The 24,316-nt window shown below is 38.3% G+C and overlaps 1 protein-coding gene across 1 annotated transcript; it reads left to right on the forward strand.

The window, feature by feature from the left end:
• The first annotated feature begins 976 nt into the window (after window positions 1-976).
• LOC109034720 (uncharacterized) lies at window positions 977-20,737 on the forward strand. Its single transcript, XM_019048005.2, has 2 exons — window positions 977-1,134; window positions 17,938-20,737. Exon 2 carries the CDS (start codon window positions 18,540-18,542, stop codon window positions 19,950-19,952), a length of 1,413 nt encoding a protein of 470 aa, XP_018903550.2. The 5' UTR covers window positions 977-1,134; window positions 17,938-18,539; the 3' UTR covers window positions 19,953-20,737.
• Window positions 20,738-24,316: the final 3,579 nt, after the last annotated feature.

Below are 24,316 nucleotides of genomic sequence, written 5' to 3' on the forward strand. Positions count from 1 at the left end.
CAAAAAATCGCAACTTAATTTCAGAATATCGTAATTTTTCCGCTGAAAAATGCTACTGGGGTATGCAGATTAGATGGATTCATTTATCCAAGAGATAGAAAGTGCACGTGATCAAATCATCCGAATGACCAAGCGTAATTTTTCTCAAAAATTTCTCTCTGTAGATTAAAGCGCTCGAAGCACCAAAATGTAAAATTTCAAAATAACGGACACGAGCAACGTTCACAATTATTGAGATATGCCGCGTATGCGTACTCCTTGATCCCTTATCTCTGCAAGCCTGCCGTGATAGCGAAGAGAGCCGTAAGTGCAAAATTTTCGAAATCGAGTTTTCTTCAAAATTCGTCTAAACTCTTTTAGATGAAATCACTGAGACAGCTAAAACAGCAAAATTTATCCTAATTTAATGAAAACGAGACGTATGTAAAAGCCGTAAGTGTACAAAAAATGACACAGTTTTTTTTCAAGACAGCCGTAGATGCATGAGAGCCAATGAGAACAGTGCTTTCCAGTAAAGTGCCGCCCTCCTCTGCCAATTTCTAACCTGAAAATGTGTTTGTTGTGCGTCCAAAACGCAACCACGAAAGCATGCAGAAGATAGCACTTACGGCTGTCTTGCCTAACAATAACCTAGCATGAGAATGAAAAATACCCTTTTTATGTAATGGAAATAAAATCAGTCGATTTTTAATCATCCATACGATTTCTAGGAGTCTTCCGGACGATTAGTGGCAATTTGACAAAGAACGGAGGCTTCTTTCAATAAAATGTTCTTGTCAGAAGCTTCTGAGCCCGTTTTCTCAAAACTTCATTTTTGCACTTATGGCTCTCTTCGCTATCACGGCAGAAATGTGAACGCCGGAATACTTAATGGCGTTGTGATTTACGCACAGTTTCGCAACAATGTTGAGCTTTTTTATAGCAGTTTGCGGGTCCCTTCGACCCTCCGCACTTCGGCTCTCGTGGCGATCACGCCTTTCTACTTGCAGTTGCATCATGCATTTCGGTCTGTGACTTATCGATACAGTCTGCGTATTTACCTTGTGCGTGTTGCAGTTCTTACAGTCTGTTCAAACGTGCAGTGCAATGTATTAAAAAAACCAATGATCCTACGGGACAATTGAAATTGCAGAGGTAAGTGTTTAAACTCCTTTAGTTGGATGGTGATTTCAATATTCTCACTTTCTTATCTTATCTTACTATAGTAAAAAAAAATAAGGCCTTTTTTGTGTGTACGTCCGTGTCATTTCGCATTCTCATTGGTCTTTCATTAACCAATCAGAAAACGTCATTGAAAATCCCCGGGAAATTTAAATGTATTCTTCCGTAAAGGAATTATTGATAGGTAGACAGGTATAAAAATGGGATGTATTTCTTCTAATAACCAGGATAAAAGGGAGGATTATTACCTATACAGGATAGTCCTAGAAAAACGGGATGTACCTATATTAATAAACCGGGATAACAGGAAGGATATCGATCATTGTGTATCGATATTCGATACATCGTTTGTTCTAAAGCAGTATTGACTGGGATAAAACGGGATTTCTTCATAATAACCGGGATAAAAGGGAGGAATTTTACATCCTATACGGGAGAGTCATGGATGAACGGGATGTACCTATATTAATAAACCGGGATAACAGGAAGGATATCGATCTTTGTGTATCGATCTTCGATACATCGTTTGTTCTAAAGCAGTATTGACTGGGATAAAACGGGATTTCTTCATAATAACCGGGATAAAAGGGAGGAATTTTACCTATACAGGATAGTCATGGATGAACGGGATGTACCTATATTAATAAACCGGGATAACAGGAAGGATATCGATCTTTGTGTATCGATCTTCGATACATCGTTTGTTCTAAAGCTGTATTGACTGGGATAAAACGGGATTTCTTCATAATAACCGGGATAAAAGGGAGGAATTTTACCTATACAGGATAGTCATGGATGAACGGGATGTACCTATATTAATAAACCGGGATAACAGGAAGGATATCGATCTTTGTGTATCGATCTTCGATACATCGTTTGTTCTAAAGCAGTATTGACTGGGATAAAACGGGATTTCTTCATAATAACCGGGATAAAAGGGAGGAATTTTACCTATACAGGATAGTCATGGATGAACGGGATGTACCTATATTAATAAACCGGGATAACAGGAAGGATATCGATCTTTGTGTATCGATATTCGATACATCGTTTGTTCTAAAGCAGTATTGACTGGGATAAAACGGGATTTCTTCATAATAACCGGGATAAAAGGGAGGAATTTTACCTATACAGGATAGTCATGGATGAACGGGATGTACCTATATTAATAAACCGGGATAACAGGAAGGATATCGATCTTTGTGTATCGATCTTCGATACATCGTTTGTTCTAAAGCAGTATTGACTGGGATAAAACGGGATTTCTTCATAATAACCGGGATAAAAGGGAGGAATTTTACCTATACAGGATAGTCATGGATGAACGGGATGTACCTATATTAATAAACCGGGATAACAGGAAGGATATCGATCTTTGTGTATCGATATTCGATACATCGTTTGTTCTAAAGCTGTATTGACTGGGATAAAACGGGATTTCTTCATAATAACCGTGATAAAAGGGAGGAATTTTACCTATACAGGATAGTCATGGATGAACGGGATGTACCTATATTAATAAACCGGGATAACAGGAAGGATATCGATCTTTGTGTATCGATCTTCGATACATCGTTTGTTCTAAAGCAGTATTGACTGGGATAAAACGGGATTTCTTCATAATAACCGGGATAAAAGGGAGGAATTTTACCTATACAGGATAGTCATGGATGAACGGGATGTACCTATATTAATAAACCGGGATAACAGGAAGGATATCGATCTTTGTGTATCGATCTTCGATACATCGTTTGTTCTAAAGCAGTATTGACTGGGATAAAACGGGATTTCTTCATAATAACCGGGATAAAAGGGAGGAATTTTACCTATACAGGATAGTCATGGATGAACGGGATGTACCTATATTAATAAACCGGGATAACAGGAAGGATATCGATCTTTGTGTATCGATATTCGATACATCGTTTGTTCTAAAGCTGTATTGACTGGGATAAAACGGGATTTCTTCATAATAACCGGGATAAAAGGGAGGAATTTTACCTATACAGGATAGTCATGGATGAACGGGATGTACCTATATTAATAAACCGGGATAACAGGAAGGATATCGATCTTTGTGTATCGATCTTCGATACATCGTTTGTTCTAAAGCAGTATTGACTGGGATAAAACGGGATTTCTTCATAATAACCGGGATAAAAGGGAGGAATTTTACCTATACAGGATAGTCATGGATGAACGGGATGTACCTATATTAATAAACCGGGATAACAGGAAGGATATCGATCTTTGTGTATCGATATTCGATACATCGTTTGTTCTAAAGCAGTATTGACTGGGATAAAACGGGATTTCTTCATAATAACCGGGATAAAAGGGAGGAATTTTACCTATACAGGATAGTCATGGATGAACGGGATGTACCTATATTAATAAACCGGGATAACAGGAAGGATATCGATCTTTGTGTATCGATATTCGATACATCGTTTGTTCTAAAGCAGTATTGACTGGGATAAAACGGGATTTCTTCATAATAACCGGGATAAAAGGGAGGAATTTTACCTATACAGGATAGTCATGGATGAACGGGATGTACCTATATTAATAAACCGGGATAACAGGAAGGATATCGATCTTTGTGTATCGATCTTCGATACATCGTTTGTTCTAAAGCAGTATTGACTGGGATAAAACGGGATTTCTTCATAATAACCGGGATAAAAGGGAGGAATTTTACCTATACAGGATAGTCATGGATGAACGGGATGTACCTATATTAATAAACCGGGATAACAGGAAGGATATCGATCTTTGTGTATCGATCTTCGATACATCGTTTGTTCTAAAGCAGTATTGACTGGGATAAAACGGGATTTCTTCATAATAACCGGGATAAAAGGGAGGAATTTTACCTATACAGGATAGTCATGGATGAACGGGATGTACCTATATTAATAAACCGGGATAACAGGAAGGATATCGATCTTTGTGTATCGATCTTCGATACATCGTTTGTTCTAAAGCAGTATTGACTGGGATAAAACGGGATTTCTTCATAATAACCGGGATAAAAGGGAGGAATTTTACCTATACAGGATAGTCATGGATGAACGGGATGTACCTATATTAATAAACCGGGATAACAGGAAGGATATCGATCTTTGTGTATCGATCTTCGATACATCGTTTGTTCTAAAGCAGTATTGACTGGGATAAAACGGGATTTCTTCATAATAACCGGGATAAAAGGGAGGAATTTTACCTATACAGGATAGTCATGGATGAACGGGATGTACCTATATTAATAAACCGGGATAACAGGAAGGATATCGATCTTTGTGTATCGATCTTCGATACATCGTTTGTTCTAAAGCTGTATTGACTGGGATAAAACGGGATTTCTTCATAATAACCGGGATAAAAGGGAGGAATTTTACCTATACAGGATAGTCATGGATGAACGGGATGTACCTATATTAATAAACCGGGATAACAGGAAGGATATCGATCTTTGTGTATCGATCTTCGATACATCGTTTGTTCTAAAGCTGTATTGACTGGGATAAAACGGGATTTCTTCATAATAACCGTGATAAAAGGGAGGAATTTTACCTATACAGGATAGTCATGGATGAACGGGATGTACCTATATTAATAAACCGGGATAACAGGAAGGATATCGATCTTTGTGTATCGATCTTCGATACATCGTTTGTTCTAAAGCAGTATTGACTGGGATAAAACGGGATTTCTTCATAATAACCGGGATAAAAGGGAGGAATTTTACCTATACAGGATAGTCATGGATGAACGGGATGTACCTATATTAATAAACCGGGATAACAGGAAGGATATCGATCTTTGTGTATCGATATTCGATACATCGTTTGTTCTAAAGCTGTATTGACTGGGATAAAACGGGATTTCTTCATAATAACCGGGATAAAAGGGAGGAATTTTACCTATACAGGATAGTCATGGATGAACGGGATGTACCTATATTAATAAACCGGGATAACAGGAAGGATATCGATCTTTGTGTATCGATCTTCGATACATCGTTTGTTCTAAAGCAGTATTGACTGGGATAAAACGGGATTTCTTCATAATAACCGGGATAAAAGGGAGGAATTTTACCTATACAGGATAGTCATGGATGAACGGGATGTACCTATATTAAGAAACCGGGAAAACAGGAAGGATATCGATCTTTGTGTATCGATCTTCGATACATCGTTTGTTCTAAAGCTGTATTGACTGGGATAAAACGGGATTTCTTCATAATAACCGGGATAAAAGGGAGGAATTTTACCTATACAGGATAGTCATGGATGAACGGGATGTACCTATATTAATAAACCGGGATAACAGGAAGGATATCGATCTTTGTGTATCGATCTTCGATACATCGTTTGTTCTAAAGCAGTATTGACTGGGATAAAACGGGATTTCTTCATAATAACCGGGATAAAAGGGAGGAATTTTACCTATACAGGATAGTCATGGATGAACGGGATGTACCTATATTAATAAACCGGGATAACAGGAAGGATATCGATCTTTGTGTATCGATCTTCGATACATCGTTTGTTTCTAAAGCAGTAATGACTGGGATAAAACGGGATTTCTTCATAATAACCGGGATAAAAGGGAGGAATTTTACCTATACAGGATAGTCATCGATAGAACGGGATGTACCTATATTAATAAACCGGGATAACAGGAAGGATATCGATCTTTGTGTATCGATCTTCGATACATCGTTTTTTCTAAAGCAGTAATGACTGGTATAAAACGGGATTTCTTCATAGTGACCGGGATAAAGTGGAGGAATTTTACCTATACAGGATAGTCATGGATAAAACGGGATGTACCTATATTAAGAAACCGGGAAAACAGGAAGGATATCGATCTTTGTGTATCGATCTTCGATACATCGTTTTTTTCTAAAGCAGTAATGACTGGGATAAAACCGGATTTCTTCAGAGTGACCGGGATAATATGCAGTAATTTTACCTATACAGTATAGTCATTTATAATAGTGGATGTAACTATGTTAAGGAACCGGGATAAAACACATCAAATGCATCATGAAACATAGCAAACACATCAAACACATCATGAAACACGTAAAACGCAATATAAACATCATGATACACCTAAAACACATCAAACACAACAAACACATCATGAAACACAATCAAACACATTAAACACAACAAATACATCATGAAACACAATCAAACACATCAAACACAACAAACACATCATGAAACACAATCAAACACATCAAACACAACAAACACATCATGAAACACAATCAAACACATCAAACACACCATGAAACACCATGAAACACAACAAATCGCATGTATCGATAATCGCACGTTTCGATAACCGCATTTATCGATTCCAAATTCCCCCAAATTTCCCCATTTATACAAAAAATTACGAATCTTCCTATTTCTCTACTGTTCGAAATTATATGAATTTAATTTTTGAAATTTTTTATATTATGTATGGAAAGCGGAAGAAAAAAAATGGAAGAAAAGAATAAGACAGACAAAACTTGTGGTTAGATTGTATTCAATATCTCCGAAAGATTGTGAACGGTTTTACTTGAAAATACTTCTGAGAAAAGTTAAAGGCGCTTTAAATTTTTCACATTTAAAAACAGTCAATAATATAGAATTGGAAACATTCAGAGAAGCAGCATATGCGAAAGGATATGGTATGAATAAAGAAGATGTTGACGAAATAATGAACGAAGCTGTCTCTGTCATGATGCCGTCAGGATTGAGATCATTCTTTGTTTACCTTCTTTTAACTTCAGAAAACATCAATGGAAAAAGACTTTGGGAAAAATTCAAGAATTATCTATACGAAGATAGTAATGAAAGTAATGCAATTTCAGAAATAGAACAAAAGTTAAACGGTGAAGAGAAAAGCTTAAAGGATTTCGGAATAAATATTGACAAAATTTCACAAAATTATTTCGATGACGGAATAGATAACACAGATCATGGCAGAATAGCTCATGGAATGATAGATAATTTGAATGAAGAGCAAAGAGAAATTTTTACAGAAATTTCAAAAAGTATAATGAAAACCGACAATACAAACAGGTTCTTCATCGACGGGCCAGGGGGAACAGGAAAAACATTCTTGTACAGAGCACTCTATCACCACTTAAAACATAATAATAAAAAAGTATTATGTATAGCATGGACTGGAATAGCTGCAATTTTACTTCCTGGTGGAAAAACAGCTCACAGGGTTTTTAAATTGCCACTTCAGATGACATCCGAAAACGACATTAAACCGGCAAAACTTACAACAGCATTAAAACAAATATTAACAGAAGTTGATTTTATAATATGGGATGAGGCTTCAATGATATTGTCAACAGCTTTTCAAATAGTGAACGTAACCTTGCAAGATTTAATGAGAAACAATGATCCATTCGGAGGAAAAGCAGTTTGCCTAGGCGGAGATTTCAGACAATTATTGCCAGTAGTAAAGAAAGGAAGCAGAAATCAAATAGTCAAATCAGCTTTAATAAGCTCTCCTTTATGGAAACATTTCAAAATCTTCCACTTGAAAAAAAATATGAGAGCAAACAACGAAGAATTCAGTGAATGGCTGCTACAAATCGGAAATGGAAAGAAAGAAATAGTTGAATTCCCATCAGAAATGATATGTAATGAAAACATTGTTGATAGCATTTTTAAAGAATATAACGAAGAAACATTAAAAACATCAATACTTCTTGCATCCAGAAATTGTGAAGTTGACAGATTGAATGAAGAAGTACTCTCAAAAATGGAAGGAGAAACAATTGTGAGTGAAGGATTCAGTTGGGCAACTGCAGTGGACGGAGACCTGACAGACCAAGACGAGTTAACTCTGAGATATCAACCAGAATACTTAGCTTCACTGAACCCTTCAGGAATGCCAAGTCAAAATTTGAAGTTAAAAGAAGGAGCTGTGGTTATGTTACTACGCAACATTTGTATCGAGGATGGATTGTGCAATGGGACAAGATTAATTGTCTTAAAAATAAATAAATACATTTTGCATTGCTCAATTTTAACCGGAGAAAAAAAAGGAAAAATAGTTTCACTACCAAAAATTACACTTAACACAAAAGAACAAACGAACCTACCTTTTGTTTTGAATAGGAAACAATTCCCCGTTAGATTAGCTTTTGCTATGACTATTAGTAAAAGCCAAGGGCAATCGTTTGACAGAGTGGGAATTTTTATAGATAAAGAAAGACCAATGTTCGCTCACGGGCAACTGTATGTAGCATTGTCTAGATGTAGGACTAAAGAGGGTTTAAAAATAAAAATCATTAATTTTGATGACGACAAAAATAAAAACACAGCAATGAACATTGTTTATCAAGAAGTTCTGCATTAACTTTGTATATTTTCTACTGTTTAAATTGAGGAATGCAAAATGTACTTATTATCTTAAAAACAATTAATTTTGTCCCTATGAACAAACCTTTTTTTATTATGTATATAACTTAAAATTATAATTTCACTAAACGTGATGGACGCACGGAGAACGCCCAGAGTTAACGCCAGGGGATGAAACCCCTTGGAGACTTGATGGTACAATTTTTTATCTACCAATATTATTCACGGTAAAATTAAATCACCCAACCCAAGTAGCATTTTTCAACGGAAAAATTGCGATTTTATCGCCGATAAAATAAAAATAATAAAAATAATATTGGTAGATAAAAAATTGTACCATCACGTCCCCAAGGGGTTTCATCCCCTGGCGTTAACTCTGGGCGTTCTCCGTGCGTCCATCACGTTTACCGGTCGATTTTACCGGTGATAAAATCGCTAGGATCATCAACATATGAGCGATTATCGCCTCAGTCGCCACGGTGGTAGGCCAACACTTTTCCATTAGGCTATGGCCGCAACATGATTCCCAAGTGCGAATTGCCTCTATGTAGATGGATCGGCGCTTCGCAACCTTACAACTTTTTACATTGCGTTGACTGACACCGAGTTTTCATTGGATTTTTTTTTTTTTTTTTTATTTTCCCTCCTCTGTACTTTATGAAATACGTACTGTACTTTATGAAATACGGTTGGTAAAATGAGGTTCTACTGGTAATCTCATCATTCTGTCTTTGTAAAATTACCAAGAATAGTGAGATGGCAAAGATATCGATGGACCTTGGTAAAAACGCCGATATTTTTTATCGCCTGTGGTAGAATTACAGAGATAAAATGGTAAATTAAGTTACCGGGAATTGATTACGAATAAAAGTGGTATTCTTACCTGGAAAAATCAGTAAAAATACCGGTCTGCCTTTCTAACATTACCAATGATTGATAAAAAAAAGAGATGGTAAAGTTACCAACGGACCTTGGTAAAAACGGCAGCGGCGGCGGCATAGAAACATGTTTCATAAGCGTCATTCATGCGTTAGTAGGCGTTGATGAAAAATTGCAATTTATTGCAATTTTATCTCTATAAAATCGCGTTCGATAAAATCGCGATTTTATTGCAATTTATCGCGATTTTTCTCCCGATAATATTGCGATGATTCGCCGTCGATAAAATCGCGATTTTTTTATCCGATAATATTGCAATAAATCGCGACGTCGATAAAATCGCGATATATTCTCCGATTAAATCGCAATTTATGGCGATCACTACTACTCGGGAATTGCAGCAGCAAATCCAAAAATTGTTACGCATCACCGCCACTCTTTAATTTAAATATCAAACCGACCTGTGGCCTTTTATCAAGGTTAATATAAATACATCCCGTTTTATTAATGACAAACCTATTATATTTCGTTTATATTATATTATATTCTATCCTATTTGCTTTCCATCCATTTTATTTTATCCCATATAAACCGTTTCAAACTGATTATTCACCTTTTTTTAAAACTCCAACCTTAATTGAAGTAAGTTTTTAGCTAAATTGAAGATGATCTTTTGAATGAATAAGCACTTAACAGAACTTCAGCAGTATTAATATTAATACAATTTACGAGAATAATGTAAATTAAAAAAAAATTAAGTGATATTTTCATAACGAATTGACAGAATATACGAGGGGGTTGGGCCGCGGAGCGGCCAGGGGGCAGAGCCCTCTAGTCTTTTCATAAAATAACTTGTATCCGTTTCACATTCCTCAAATCGAAATAGATGAAGGGAAAAGTGCGGCTACACAAAACATGTTCGCTATTCAACGTTTCATGCATGGAACACCGCAAACAGCACCGGTTGCGTTTGATTGTTATGAATACATGGTAAAATTCATGAATCGAGGAGTTGTACATGTTGCGTATCTACGAATCGAAGGAGCCTCTCTTATTTCAATAATATATAATTTCAATAAAATCGAAATAGGGTGCAGATATTCTTTGCACTGCAAATCGCCGATTTTTCATCTGATCGTTTATGATCATTCATGAATCAAATGTTGTAAAAATATACCCAGCACTTTATTTGAAAAATATTTCTACGTCGTTCACACATTTTAGTTGCAAATTCTCCTCAGAATTTTCTTGTTTTTACCTCATATTTGACCGTAACCTATGTCCTCAGTTAGTAATATTTATATTCCGTTTCTCAATCTTAGGATTATTTAGTATACCAGTGGATTTAGGGTTTGCGTTTAAAAAACTTTGATCTGAGAAAGTGATTTAAAATTTTTCCGCCATTTTTGGAGATTAAAATCATAGTTTAATCGAGCCAACTATTACATCATCCTTCAACTTCTCCGTAAAATCCCTCGATCGATCGATATACAATGAGCGGCGGAACAAAGAACAAGGGGGGGGGGGGGCAGATGGACACGTCATCAAAGGGGTTCCAAGGGGTACTAAAAAATACCCCACCAATGTGAATCATTGGGACTCGCCGAACTCAAAAGGATGGTTCGGGAGATTTATTCAGCTTGAAGTGTCTCAGAAGCGATTTTGAGATGTTCTCACCGAAAAATTGATCGAACTATGATTTCAAAGATAAAAGATATAAACTGCATTGACCTTTTCAACCCCGTCACATTCCTTAAGAGGGGCAGGGGCCGTGTAGATTTCTGGGGGGGGGGGGAGCCTTCGGCCTCTCCCTTGTTCCTCACTGAAAAAAAAATCTCGGTGTATTTACTGAGAAAAGGGTAAAATTACCAAGAATTTAGGGTTCTATCTGATCCCAGTTTTTTCTTGGTAAAATTACCATTCATGGAGTTGGTAATTTTACCGAGAAATCTCGGTAAAATTTTTGAACTTTCTCGGTAATTTTACTGGACCTTGGTAAAAACGCCAATGTTTTTTATCGACTGTGGTAGAATTACCGAGATACAATCACAAAGTTACCGGGAATTGATTACCAATAAAAGTGGTATTCTTACCTGGAAAAAAACAGTAAAAATACCGGTTTTTAGGTAAGCTTACCAGTCTGTTTTGGTAAAATCACCAATAATTTGTAAAAAAAGTGAAATGGTAAAGATACTAACGGACCTTGGTAAAAATTCCGAGAATTTTTTTCAGTGCGCCCATGTATGCGAAGCCCTTTTAGCTCTCATTTAAAAAAAAGAAAATCAAAATCGGACAATTAACAACAGAGATATAGCACTTCAAAAAAGCGCTTGGCTGCCATCTTGGATCCTGCACGGATTTGAAAGTGGTTCTACGGACAAAAACTGTTATTTTTACATCTAGTATGACCTCCCCAAGTGGCAATTTCCAATCCAAAAATCTTCGATTTTGATCGTACCCACCGTACTATCAACACTCCGTACGAATGTTTGACTCCAGTGCGGATACTGATGCTGATTTCAGTAAATTGAGTGCTTGATAAATGGATTATCCATCGGTACGGAGCTGCAACTTATGACTTCTTCTTCTCCTTCTTTTTTTCTTCTTCGTCTTCTCTTTAGAAATCTATAAGGTCTTCAAATTTAGTATCCATGCTCGACAATGCTATCTAGCGCGTGTACTCCGTGTTCGGGACCACAAATGTGGGGTACGCCCCCCCTCCCCCGGTATCGGTGACGTCAGTCAGAGTATAACGCTTCCCACTGACCGAAGTGGGGGGGGGGGGACTAGAGTACTGCCGTGCTAAGGAAGAACGCCGTATGAGCATTCGAGAGTTGCCAAATCTCCCATAATACAACATGTATTTTTGACGACATTCATGCACATTTTTCTTTGAATTTTTGAAATTTGCAGATATTTAAAATTAAATTGCGTACAAAATTGTCTGAAAATTTTGGAAAAAAATATTTACAATGCTCCTAGTAAATTCGGTTTTTATCGAAGGGAACTTGGCAACGTCTGAAGGTCCATACGGCGTTTTTCTTTAGCAGGGCAGAGTACCTGTATACGGGAGAGTATTGTCATCTTTGTGCCACTCTCTGATTGGTTCATCAGTTTTACGTTATCATATGGAGCTCCTAAGTTGGCCCAACGTAAACAAACCGGACCCAGAGGGACACGCATATCGGCTGAGAAATGAATGACAATCACACTCAAAGCTTAATTTTCGGCAAAATTATTCATCAAAGGTCGATCCAAACTCAATTCAGTAGTTGGATGTAAACGAAATTCTATCACGCCCAAAGTCACGTCTAGGACTATGTAGAACTTTTCCGCCATCTTGTTTGTTTACATTGGGCCAAACTAGGAGCGGAGGGGCTGGGGTTTGTTTACCTTGGTCCAACATTGGGGCTCCATGATAGCCGACCAATCAGAGAGCGGCATACTTTTTCTGTGGTAAAAGGATTGAGATGGCAATACTCTCCCGTATACAGGTACTCTTAAGGGAACAGTTTCGTTGGTCGTGCCACGATACTCCGCATGACGTCATCGATTCTTCTAGGGGCATGCGGCATGACGAGCGTACCCCCCGTTTGTGATCCCGAACTCGGAGTATACACGCTAGACAGTGTAGGGCGTGAATACCACATAAATGTGACTGGAGATTCCTTCACAGTTTTATCTCATTTGCCTTTACAGACCGTTCATCTCCTACGTAAGCCATTTTGGTCAGTGGCGGATCCAGGGGGGGGGGGGGGCACAGTCAGGCCCGCCACATCCCATCTCGGGCCCTGGTACTAGTTTTAAAGTCCGGGCCCCAAGCACGGAGGGGGCGGGGGTCCGAGGGGCATCCCCCGAGAAATTTTAGAATTTATACGACAAATCGGACGCATTTTGAAGCTTCCTTAAAGAATTTTTCCATCAATTTCTGCGGAATAATTATGTTTTTTTTTTCCTACTTTCAGCACAAAATACTAGCGAATTATTGGATTCAAAACATCGGGAACATTTTTATTTTAATTTTTTTTTTTTTATGGGGGGGGGGCATATGATACTATTTTCAGTTCTAAGAGGGCCAGGCCCCCCTGGCTTCCCCCTTTGTTTGTCTATGGCAAGGAGGTTGAGCCATGAGCCATTGAAGTCGAGGATGCCCTGACTGGAGACTCTTAGTATCTGACGACGGAAGCAAATGAATCGCAGTTACTAAAAATATCCCACTGTACTGGAAATCTTGAAAATAGATAACAATTTTCCTGGAAGTATACTTCATTGAAAATTTAAGAAGAATTCTACAGTGCCCCAGCGAGTTTCTGAAAATCTGTTCACCTTTTGCGAAATTTTTAGGGTAAATTTTTCACTTTTTCTTACGAAACAAGGGTTGCATGTGAATTCGTAGTGGTTTTTCACGGGTAACACGGGCCTGTACGGCCCTGGTACCGGGGCCCGGGCCCCGGTACCAAGGACCTATTATCCCACCCTTGTGGCGGGCCTACCTTCATGCACGCTGGGCTTGTCGATTTCCTGTGACATTTTTGCAGTGGTGAATGCATAGCTGAAGTGCGCTCCAGCTAGAATTGTATTTAGCAAAATGGTGGTTTTTCTACGAGGATTAAAAATAAACGAGCGGTACGGAATATAACAAAAGAATATGAACTACGCAAAACGATAATCCGGGTATCGGAACTTGGCTGATTTGAAAACGCCTTCAAATGCGGCGTGATACCTCACGCATTCCGGAGAGTTCAAATAGTTGTATCATTGCGCCGTAAGAATGTGACGGAAGATTTAAATGGAAATAGCCCCCATGCACGCTGGGCGTGTCGATTTCCTTTGACATTTATGCAGTGGTGAATGCATAGCTGAAGTGCGCTCCAGCTAGAATTGTATTTAGCAAATGGGTGGTTTTTATAGGAGTATTATAATGAAACATATATATACATATATATAACATACATATATTATAATGAAAAATAAGGTTGCGGGAATGGGCGTTCCACTCGTTGATGGGCAGACCCTTTATACTCTATGCTTTGCCGATGACCAGATCGTTGTAGCTCAAGATGAGGAAGATGCAGATTACATGACGCGGAAGTTGGTCGAAGAATATCGGAAATGGGGCATGGACGTTAGTGTGTCCAAGACAGAGAAGCTGGTCATGGGAGCAGCGCATCAACGGCAAAGCATAGAGCTTGAGGATGGACGGCGCATCGAAGAGTGTGACGAGTATAAGTATCTCGGTGTTTGGCTCGATCAGGATGGAAGGATGGATAGAGCAATTAAGGACAGGATCATCCAGGGCAGGAGAGCCATCGCGATGCTGAACGGGGTGCTCTGGGATCAAAGCATCTCAAAGGCAAACAAGCACCGGATATATGATGCCATCGTTAAAAGTATCTTGCTCTATGGTAGTGAAGTGTGGCCTTTGACGAAAAGAACGCAAGAAATGTTGAGGGCAACTGAAATGGATTTTTGGCGGCGATCTGCCGGCATTTCGAGACGGGACCGTGTCCGTAATGAGAGAATTCGCCAGGTGATGAAGGTTGAGAAAGATATCGTGCACGACGTCATGTCCAGGCAGTTATGCTGGTATGGACATGTGCAAAGAATGTCGGAGGAGAGGTTGCCCAAACAAGTTTTGGATTGGGTACCACCTGGGAAGAGGCGACGGGGACGTCCCGTAAAGGGTTGGCGGCAGGGCGTTGACGAAGAGATGTTGCGGTGTCAGTTGCCCGATAACCTCTGGGAAGACAGGCATATGTGGCGTTTGGGTGTCGTAGAACGCCAGAGTGCGTTATAAAGCGACTCTATATATATATATATATAATGAAACAAGTGGTTAGAAATGGAAACAAAAGAATATGAAATATGCAAAACGATAATCCGGATGTCGGAACTTGGCTGATTTGAAAACGCCTTTAAATGCGGCGTAATACCTCGCGCATTCCGGAGAGATCAAATAGTTGTATCATTGCGCCTTAGAAATGCGACGGAAGATTACAATTGAAATAGCCTTCATGCACGCTGGCCTTTTCGATTTCCGTTAACATTTTTGTAGTCTTAAATGCGCCTAAGTGCGCTCCAGCTAGAATATTATTTAGCAAATGGGTGGTTTTTCTACGAGGATTAAAAATAAGCGAGTGGCACGGAATATAACACAAATATATGAACTCTGCAAAACGATAATCCGGGTATCGGAGCTTGCGGCGTGAAGCCTCACGCATTCCGGAGAGTTCAAATAGTTGTATCATTGCGCCTAAGAATGTGACGGAAGATTTAAATGGAAATAGCCTCCATACACGCTGGGCGTGTCGATTTCCTCTGACACTTTTACAGTGGTGAATGCATAGCTGAAGTGCGCTCCAGCTAGAATTGTATTTAGCAAGATGGTGGTTTTTCTACGAGGATTAAAAATAAACGAGTGGCACGGAATATAACAAAAGAATATGAACTACGCAAAACGATAATCCGGGTATCGGAACTTGGCTGATTTGAAAACGCCTTCAAATGCGGCGTGATACCTCCCGCATTCCGCAGAGTTCAAATAGTTGTATCATTGCGTCGTAAGAATGTGACGGAAGATTTAAATGGAAAAAGCATCCATGCACGCTGGGCGTGTCGATTTCCTCTGACATTTTTACAGTGGTGAATGCATAGCTGAAGTGCGCTCCAGCTAGAATTGTATTTAGCAAATGGGTGGTTTTTATAGGAGTATTAGAATGAAACAAGTGGTTAGAAATGGAAACAAAAGAATATGAACTATGCAAAACGATAATCCGGGTGTCGGAACTTGGCTGTTTTGAAAACGCCTTCAAATGCGGCGTGATACCTCACGCATTCCGGAGAGTTAAAATAGTTGTATCATTGCGCCGTATGAATGTAACGGAAGATTTAAATGGAAATAGCCTTCATGCAGGCTCGCCACATCCCATCTCGGCCCCGGGTACCAGTTTTAAGGTCCGGGCCCCAGGCACGGAGGGGGGGGGGGTGTCCGAAGGTCATCCCCCGAGAAATTCTAGATATTATACGACTAATCGGATGCATTTTGAAGCTTCCATAAAGAATTTTTCCATCAATTTCAGCGGAATAATTATGTTTTTTTTCCCTACTTTCAGCACAAAATACTTGCGAATTGTTGAATTGAAAACATCTGGAACATTTTTATTTTTTTTTTGGGGGGGGGGGTGTCATATGATACCATTTTCAGTTCTAATAGGGCCAGGCCCCCTGGACTCCCCCTTCGTTTGTCTATGGCAAGGGAGTTGAGCCATGAGCCATTGAAGTCGAGGATGCCCAGACTGGAGACTCTTAGCATCTGACGACGGAAGAAAATGAAACGCAGTTACTAAAAATATCCCTCTGTACTGAAAATCTTGAGAATAGATCGAAATTTTCCAGAAAGTATACTTCTTTGAAAATTTAAGAAGAATTCTACAGTGCCCCAGCGTGTTTCTGAAAATCTATTCACCTTTTGCGAAGTTTTTAGGGTGAATTTTTCACTTTTTCTCACGAAACAAGGGTTGCATGTGAATTCGTAGTGGTTTTTCACGTGGTAACACGGGCCCCCGCCGGGGCTCGGGCCCCGGTACCAGGGACTCAGTATCCCCCCCCCCCCTTGTGGCGGGCCTGGGCACAGTGGCATGCCCTCCATGCTCCCCATCGGATCAAAAAAAGGGGGAAAGGAGGATAAAAGGAGGAAAGAGGGAGAAAGAGGGAAAGAAAAAAAGTGCTCCTAAAAACTTACTGAAATGGTGTCAAGACAGAACTTCAGAACTATTTAACCAAGCTCACTAAACCAATGGTTACTCAATAATGAAGAAAGAAATAGGCCATATACGAAAATAAAATTTCTCTAAAAGATGTATTATTCGTCGTTTTTCAACTTTCAAATAATGCACAAATTGTATGCTAAAACTGCTTAAAATTCAATCTGAGAGGGCATCTTTTCGAAAATGTACGGGGGAGACCCCCGGAACACAGACTCAACATCAGAAAATTAATGCTCCTCCCCCCCACTTCAAATCACTTTGGATTCGCCACTGATTTTGGTCGACTTTTTTACCCCCTTATTGCGTCCCCCTATAAGCCACCCAAAAGACAACCTGTCACCCCCCCTCCCATTTGTGTTTCGTACAAGCCTGCCCAACCCCCTTCCCCTTTGCGACCGCGTAAGCTCGAACCTCCTTTCCCTATGTGGCTTACGTAATGCTTGAACGACCCTTTAAATAATATCCAAGAATTAAAAACGACTGAACTTTTAAATGTCCTTTCATTTATTTCATTAAACCGTAGTTGGACCGCAACTTTTACTTTCTCCCACGTGGAAACCAAAATGTAACATAACTGCACCTAATTAATTTATTAGAATTATAAAAAAAAGAAAACAACTTTCTTTCTTTCCACTGTCAATCAGATCTTTGCGAAAGTTTTAAGGATGAATTCACCCGATTGCTCACCGAAATTATATCCACGAAGTCCAAAATTGCGTGACCGTTTTGTTCTCCTGTTTCAGGTTGATGATATGATTTTGGTCGGTCCTTGATAGATGTCTTCGACTTGAAAAATGAGCCACTCTTACAAAGTCCAGAAAGATCGGAATAATTTCATGTTAACTTAATCTCACTCAGCCCAATTAGAATGTTAGGTCCGTTGAGCTTTTTCTAAGAGCTTTTTGTCGGTACCTAATCATATTTGTCTTACCTATTTTATAGCTCCTGCATTTTTATATTCGACATTATTTCTTATATTCCAAATTAATAATGAGCTAGATGCTTAGAAAATTAGGGTGAGGGAGATTCAGTCACTAATCAAGCTTATTCGATGAAGAGACAGCATAGAGTGATTTGATAAGTAAGAGATAGATGCTTTATTTATTATGTCAGTCAGATAAAATGTGTAATTTTTACTTTATAAAAATAATAATAACTTACCTCTTGATTTGATTCCATCTTTAAGAGCGTTGACATTTTTTCAGTGCATGAGGAGAATCTAGCCGTTTTACTTCTTGTTAGTTAATTTAGTAGTATTTCGTGACGTTGAATATATTTTCATAGTATTATCTGCATTGAAATCATTCATAGTTTATTTGAATTGTACCTCTTGCTGACGCAAAAAATGAATGTATTGCACTTACTTTCGATTCGTAAGAGGAGATATTTTGGATACGATAATATCGTAGAGAATTCGAACATGTCCGATTCGCACAAAGGATTAATTAAATTGAAAAATGATTTCGACGGAAATGACACGCGTAAAAAAATTGACAAAAAAACCAGTGAAACAATGACGTTGACAGATTCTTTATTAAAATCATTAAAACTAGATTTAACAGTGATGAAATACACAACTTCAGAAATGGAAGAAGAACTTAGAGTCATTTTTGACACATTCTGTGAAGATTGGCCGATCGAAAAATGGCCCATAAAACATAAGCAGTTACGAATCGACTGGATTCCATTTGAGGATATATGCTGGGATGTTCGTGAGAGTTCTGGAAAAATAAAAACTGAAATGTCCTTTTACGATTTTATTTACGAATTTGACGATTGTTTTGGATACAACACTCCTACGATTTATATAGAAAAAAATGGGACTCTGACTGCCTTATGTTTTGACTATCTGGATTATTGGTACTTTGGTGGTTTTGCACACAGACCAGAAAATGATAATACAGATGATAGCGACGAAGATGATGATTTAGATAATACTGAAAATGCATCAAAACGCAGCAACTCTAATGACAAAGACAAAAAAATACTAAATGCTCAGGTTGAAAATATAAATGACGAAACAAAGGGAAAACTATTGACACATTCTGACATTGTAGAGCAGGACGGAGGGGTACTTTCCGGGGAGCTCGTTCACAATTTGAAATCAGCAAACATTGAAAGAAATATACGTCCTGCTGCAGACAGCACTCGTATGTTACATGTTGGGGAGAGAGTTTGTCGTAAAAGCAGCTCGAAGGAAAATATAAATGATGAAACGAAGGGAAAACTAGGGTCACTCTCTGACGTTATAGAGCAGAATGGAGGGGTACTTTCTTGGGAGCTCGTTCACAAGTTGAAATCAGCAAACATTAAGAGAAATATACGCCCTGCTGCAGACAGGATTCGGAGGTTACAAGATGGGGAGCGAGTTCATCATAAAAGTAGCTCAGAGGAAAATATGAATGAAGAAATTAAGAAAAAAATATTGAAAGTTTCTGACATAGTGGAGCAGAATGGAGGTGCACTTTCTTGGGGATTCGTTCACGAGATGAAATCGGCAGAAATTGAAATTCATATACGCCCTGCTGCAGCCGGCATTCGTATGTTACAACTTGGGGACAGAGTTCATTACATAAGTAGCTCAGAGGAGACGATACTCATTTTTAACGATACAGATCAATCGACCTACTATGTTTTTTTAAATAGCAAAATTGAGATCGACAAGAAATCAAAAGTTCATATAAAAATAGTGTTTATGAATGATGACGGAAGTTTCAAAATTAACGAGAACAAGACAGTTACTTTTGAGACCCAATGAGATTCGTTCTTTAACTCTTAGATATAGTTATTTCTTCTGTTTGTCGTAATCTTGTGATACCTAAGAGTTACACATGCATTAGTCGAATTTCCGCGAGTGGATTTGGTTGAGCTTCTAACTTACTGCCAACCTCCGTCATAAGGATACGAATCGCGACGCACAGTGGATCGAGTCAATTAGAGAGGTCGGACATGAAATTTTTGACTAAAACTGCAAATTTTTCTATTAATCAGGAATAAAAAGATAAAGTCTAGCAGACTCTAATCCCAAAACATCTCTCTTATTCTCTGCTTTAATGCTTACCTTACTTCTCTGCTTGATAGGACTTAATGATTGTAAAGTAGTAGTAGTAAAAGTGGTAGTAATAGTAATTGTAGTATATATAGTAAGGGTACCTACTTTTTTTAAGAAAACATCATTTCAAAAATTTGACTTTTGTAGAAAATGTCATTAACATTTTTATAGCCCATTGCAGTTTGCTATGTCCTCAAATCCATCAGAGTTAAGTTGTTTTTCCTTGATCTTGCATCTGTGTCAACTTTTGAAAATAGTCATTTTCATTAACAATAATTTTTGTGAATTTGTTGGTTTGTGGGATTTTTCCATAAATTCTTTTTGGGTTCCTCACAATCTTTTCTCTTATGCATAATGAGTGTTGATCAGTCACCAAATATGTAAGAATACTATAGGTGCGTTTAGCGTTATATTATACCTTCGTTCCATTGATAATAAATTGATTGCATCTTTTTATAAGATTTGTATCAAATAAATTTGAATCGAATGTATTTGTGAAATTTTTTGTAAGATTATTTGAAGCACAATAACCACCCCTTTCCATTCTTTTTCATCTTCAACCTCATTATCTTTCTAATCATCGTCTAAAGAATGATCAACCACTGTCTTACTTTTCTAACTTAGCGTTAAAGTCTCCAAGGCACTGCGTCTAATTGATTAGGTACTGGGCATGTTGAGAATAAAATAACTTCACTGCCACATTTTTCCGGATGATAGTTTCACACGAAACATGTTGGCTATCTCGAAATTTTAAACATAAACTAAAAGGCTAAGAACTAAAACTTCATAAGTTGAACCATATTCAATGGATTCAAACTTTTCTCTCGCGGAGTATGTAAAGCGGTGGTATTGAGAATCAATTGACCTGGAGGAAAAAGATACCAGAGATGGATTTTACTTCTCTCGAGAATCTTGAGCAAGGAGCTTGGAAAAGATGAGCAAAATCAACTCAAAATTAGTGAAGAAATAGGGTTAGTTAAATTCATTCAACTTATTAAAATAATACCTCTTGATTTATCGTTGTATTCATGTGGAGCAACCAATGAGTTGATTTTACAAAATAAAGTGTTACTTACTGAGATGGTGGAGAGATAGAAGAATATATTTTATGATATATAAGTGCTGTACTAATAAATAGCACTTAAATATATTTCAATAAATATATAAATATAAAACATATATTTCCCACACTGAAAAAAAACACATTGGATCCAGAGTCCAGACCCTTGAAAACATTGACAAGAAAAAATACTCTTGATTCAATCGGATTTTTGCTTGCATCAAAACGAAATCCGCTTAAATTAAAAGGCTTGGTTCTTGATTTAAGCTAGATTCTGATTGAATCAAGAGTACTTTTTCTTGTCGATGTTTTTAAGAGTCTGGACTCTAGATTCAATGTGTTTTTTTTTCCAGTGTATACTATTTTTCCTGTGTATTTTAATCTAGAAAAAGGTCGATCTCCTCCGATGTAGTGGTTGTAGCGCTGGCCCCATGATCAAGAGGTCCCAGGGTTTGTTTTTGGCCGGGCAACCCAAGTTTGATAGTCCATAGCAATGGACCACTAGACAAGGTATGAATTTCAGCATTCTGATACATTTTTCTTAACCAAAATTTACCGTAGAACACGATGCGCACAACGAAAATTACTGATATCAACTCCTTACGAAGATAATTAATCATTCTTGATGCGTAAATTCAAACCACCCGCTCATGAAAACTCGATGCTCTACGTGATTCACATCGCGCGCTAAACGTTATAAATTATCATGACAGTATCTGCGATTTAAAAATCTGACAACCTCAATTTTGACGCTTTGGCTCAGCTGTAGAAAATTGCTTATAGTTTGAACAACACATGGTGGAAAATGAGCATTGCTCGATTGAGAAGCTTGCTGAAACCGTTGTAGTGCACGATTTGACTCACGTACAGCTTAGAGTTTCTTGTGAGCGGGCAGTTCAAATTCCTCGTGACCAATGTGAAATAAAAACGTAAATATCTTCGTTAGGAAATAGTTTCAGTAATATTCGTTCCGCTAATCGTGTTATACGTGAAATTCTGGTTAAGAAACATGTATCAGATCGCTGAGAAGGAGCGGTGATTGGAATTTGGGATGGGATCAAAGCGAAGGATTACACCAAAGTAGCTACCTATATAAATGGACTATCAGACATGATACGAATTTAAACATACTGATATACGTTTCTTTTTGAAAATTTGACACATAGAAAACGATTCTTGGAACGAAAATCACTTAAAAAGGGTATTTTTCTTTTTCATGCTAGGCTACTGTTCGACAAGACAGTCGTTACTGACATCTCCTGCATACTTTCATGGTTGCATTTTGGGCACACACCAAGCACATTTTCAGGTTAGAAATCGGCAGAAAAGGGTGGCACTTTACTTGAAAGCACTGTTTTCATTGGCTCTATGGAGGAGTATTGTCTTGCCTAAAACTATGTTTTTTTCTGCGCACTTACGGCTTGCTCATATGTCTCGTTTTCATATAGTAAATTGAATTTCGCCGTTTTAGCTATTTCAGTGATTTCATCTAAAAGAGATCAGACTAATTTCGGAGGGAACTCGATTTCAAAAGTTTGACACTTACTGCTCCCTTCGCTATCACAACATTATAGGTGCTCTGGTGAACACTGAACGAATGAATATTCGTTAAAATATGCGAGCGCTTATTCAGGTTAGGAATCGGCAGAAGAGGGCGGCACTTCATTCAAAAGCACTGTTTTCATTCGCTCTCCGGAGGAATAATGTCTTTTACTGCTGTCTAACCTGAACCTACGTCATTTTTTGCACACTTACGGCTTTCTCACACGTCTCATTTTTAAACAATTAAATGAATTTTGCTGTTATAGCTATTTCAGTGATTTAATTCAAAAGAGATTGAACGAATTTTGAAGGAAACTCGATTTCGAAAATTTGACCCTTACGGCTCTCTTCGCTATCGCGGCAGAATGTTTAAATTCGCGCCTCTGCTAGTGCTGCCGTGCTAAGGAAGAACGCCGTATGAGCATTCGAGAGTCGCCAAATCTCCCTTGATAAAACATGTGTTTTTGACGACATTCATGCACATTTTTCTTCGGAATGGACCACTAGACAAGGTACGAATTTATGCAATCTGATACATATTTCTTAACCAGAATTTCACGTAGAACACGATTCAAACTATGAAAATTACCGAAATCAACTTCTAACGAAGATATTAACGTTTTTATTTCGCACTGATTACGAGGAATTTGAACTGCCCGCTCACAAGAAACTCAAAGCTCTACGTGAGTCAAATCGCGCACTACAACGGTTTCAGCAAGCTTCTCAATCGAGCAATGTTCATTTTCCACCGTGTGTTATTCAAACTATTGGTAATTTGCTATAGCTGAGCCAAAGTGTCAAGATTGCAGTTGAAGATTTTTACATCGCAGAGACTGTCATGATAAACATTTAGCGCGCGATGTGAATCACGTAGAGCATTGAGTTTTCATGAGCGGGTGGTTTGAATTCACGCATCAAGAATCATTAAATATCTTCGTCAGGAGTTGATTTTGGTGATTTTCGTTGTGCGTATCGTGTTCTACGTGAAATTTTGGTTGAGAAACATGTATCAGAATGCTGAAATTCGTACCTTGTCTAGTGGTTCATTTGCAGATATATTAGATTAAATTGCGTACAAAATTGTCCGAAAATTTTGGGGAAAAATATTTACAATGCTCCTAGTAAATTCGGTTTTTATCGAAGGGAACTTGGCAACGTCTGAAGGCTCATAAGGCGTTTTTCTTTAGCACGGTAGAGTGGTCCATTCGTGCGTTGTGTCAAAAGCATACTGCTTTTGCGTCGGAAATAAAGGACCACACCACGTGGAGCAGCAGCGCGCGAATGAAAAAGGAAAGTGGATGACGGTGATGTAATTCGTGAGCGGTTACTATTCTTCCTCCGGGCGTTTCCGCTCACCGCGTGCATTCGGAGGGTGATGACATATCGTCGCCCCTCTGACGTAAGGGCGTATCTCAATTTCCTCGTGAGCCCTATCTTACATTTAAATACATGCTTTCCGGGGCTCATA

The sequence above is a fragment of the Bemisia tabaci genome, chromosome 9 (genome assembly GCF_918797505.1).
Source record: "Bemisia tabaci chromosome 9, PGI_BMITA_v3".
Classification (NCBI taxonomy): Eukaryota; Metazoa; Arthropoda; class Insecta; order Hemiptera; family Aleyrodidae; genus Bemisia; species Bemisia tabaci.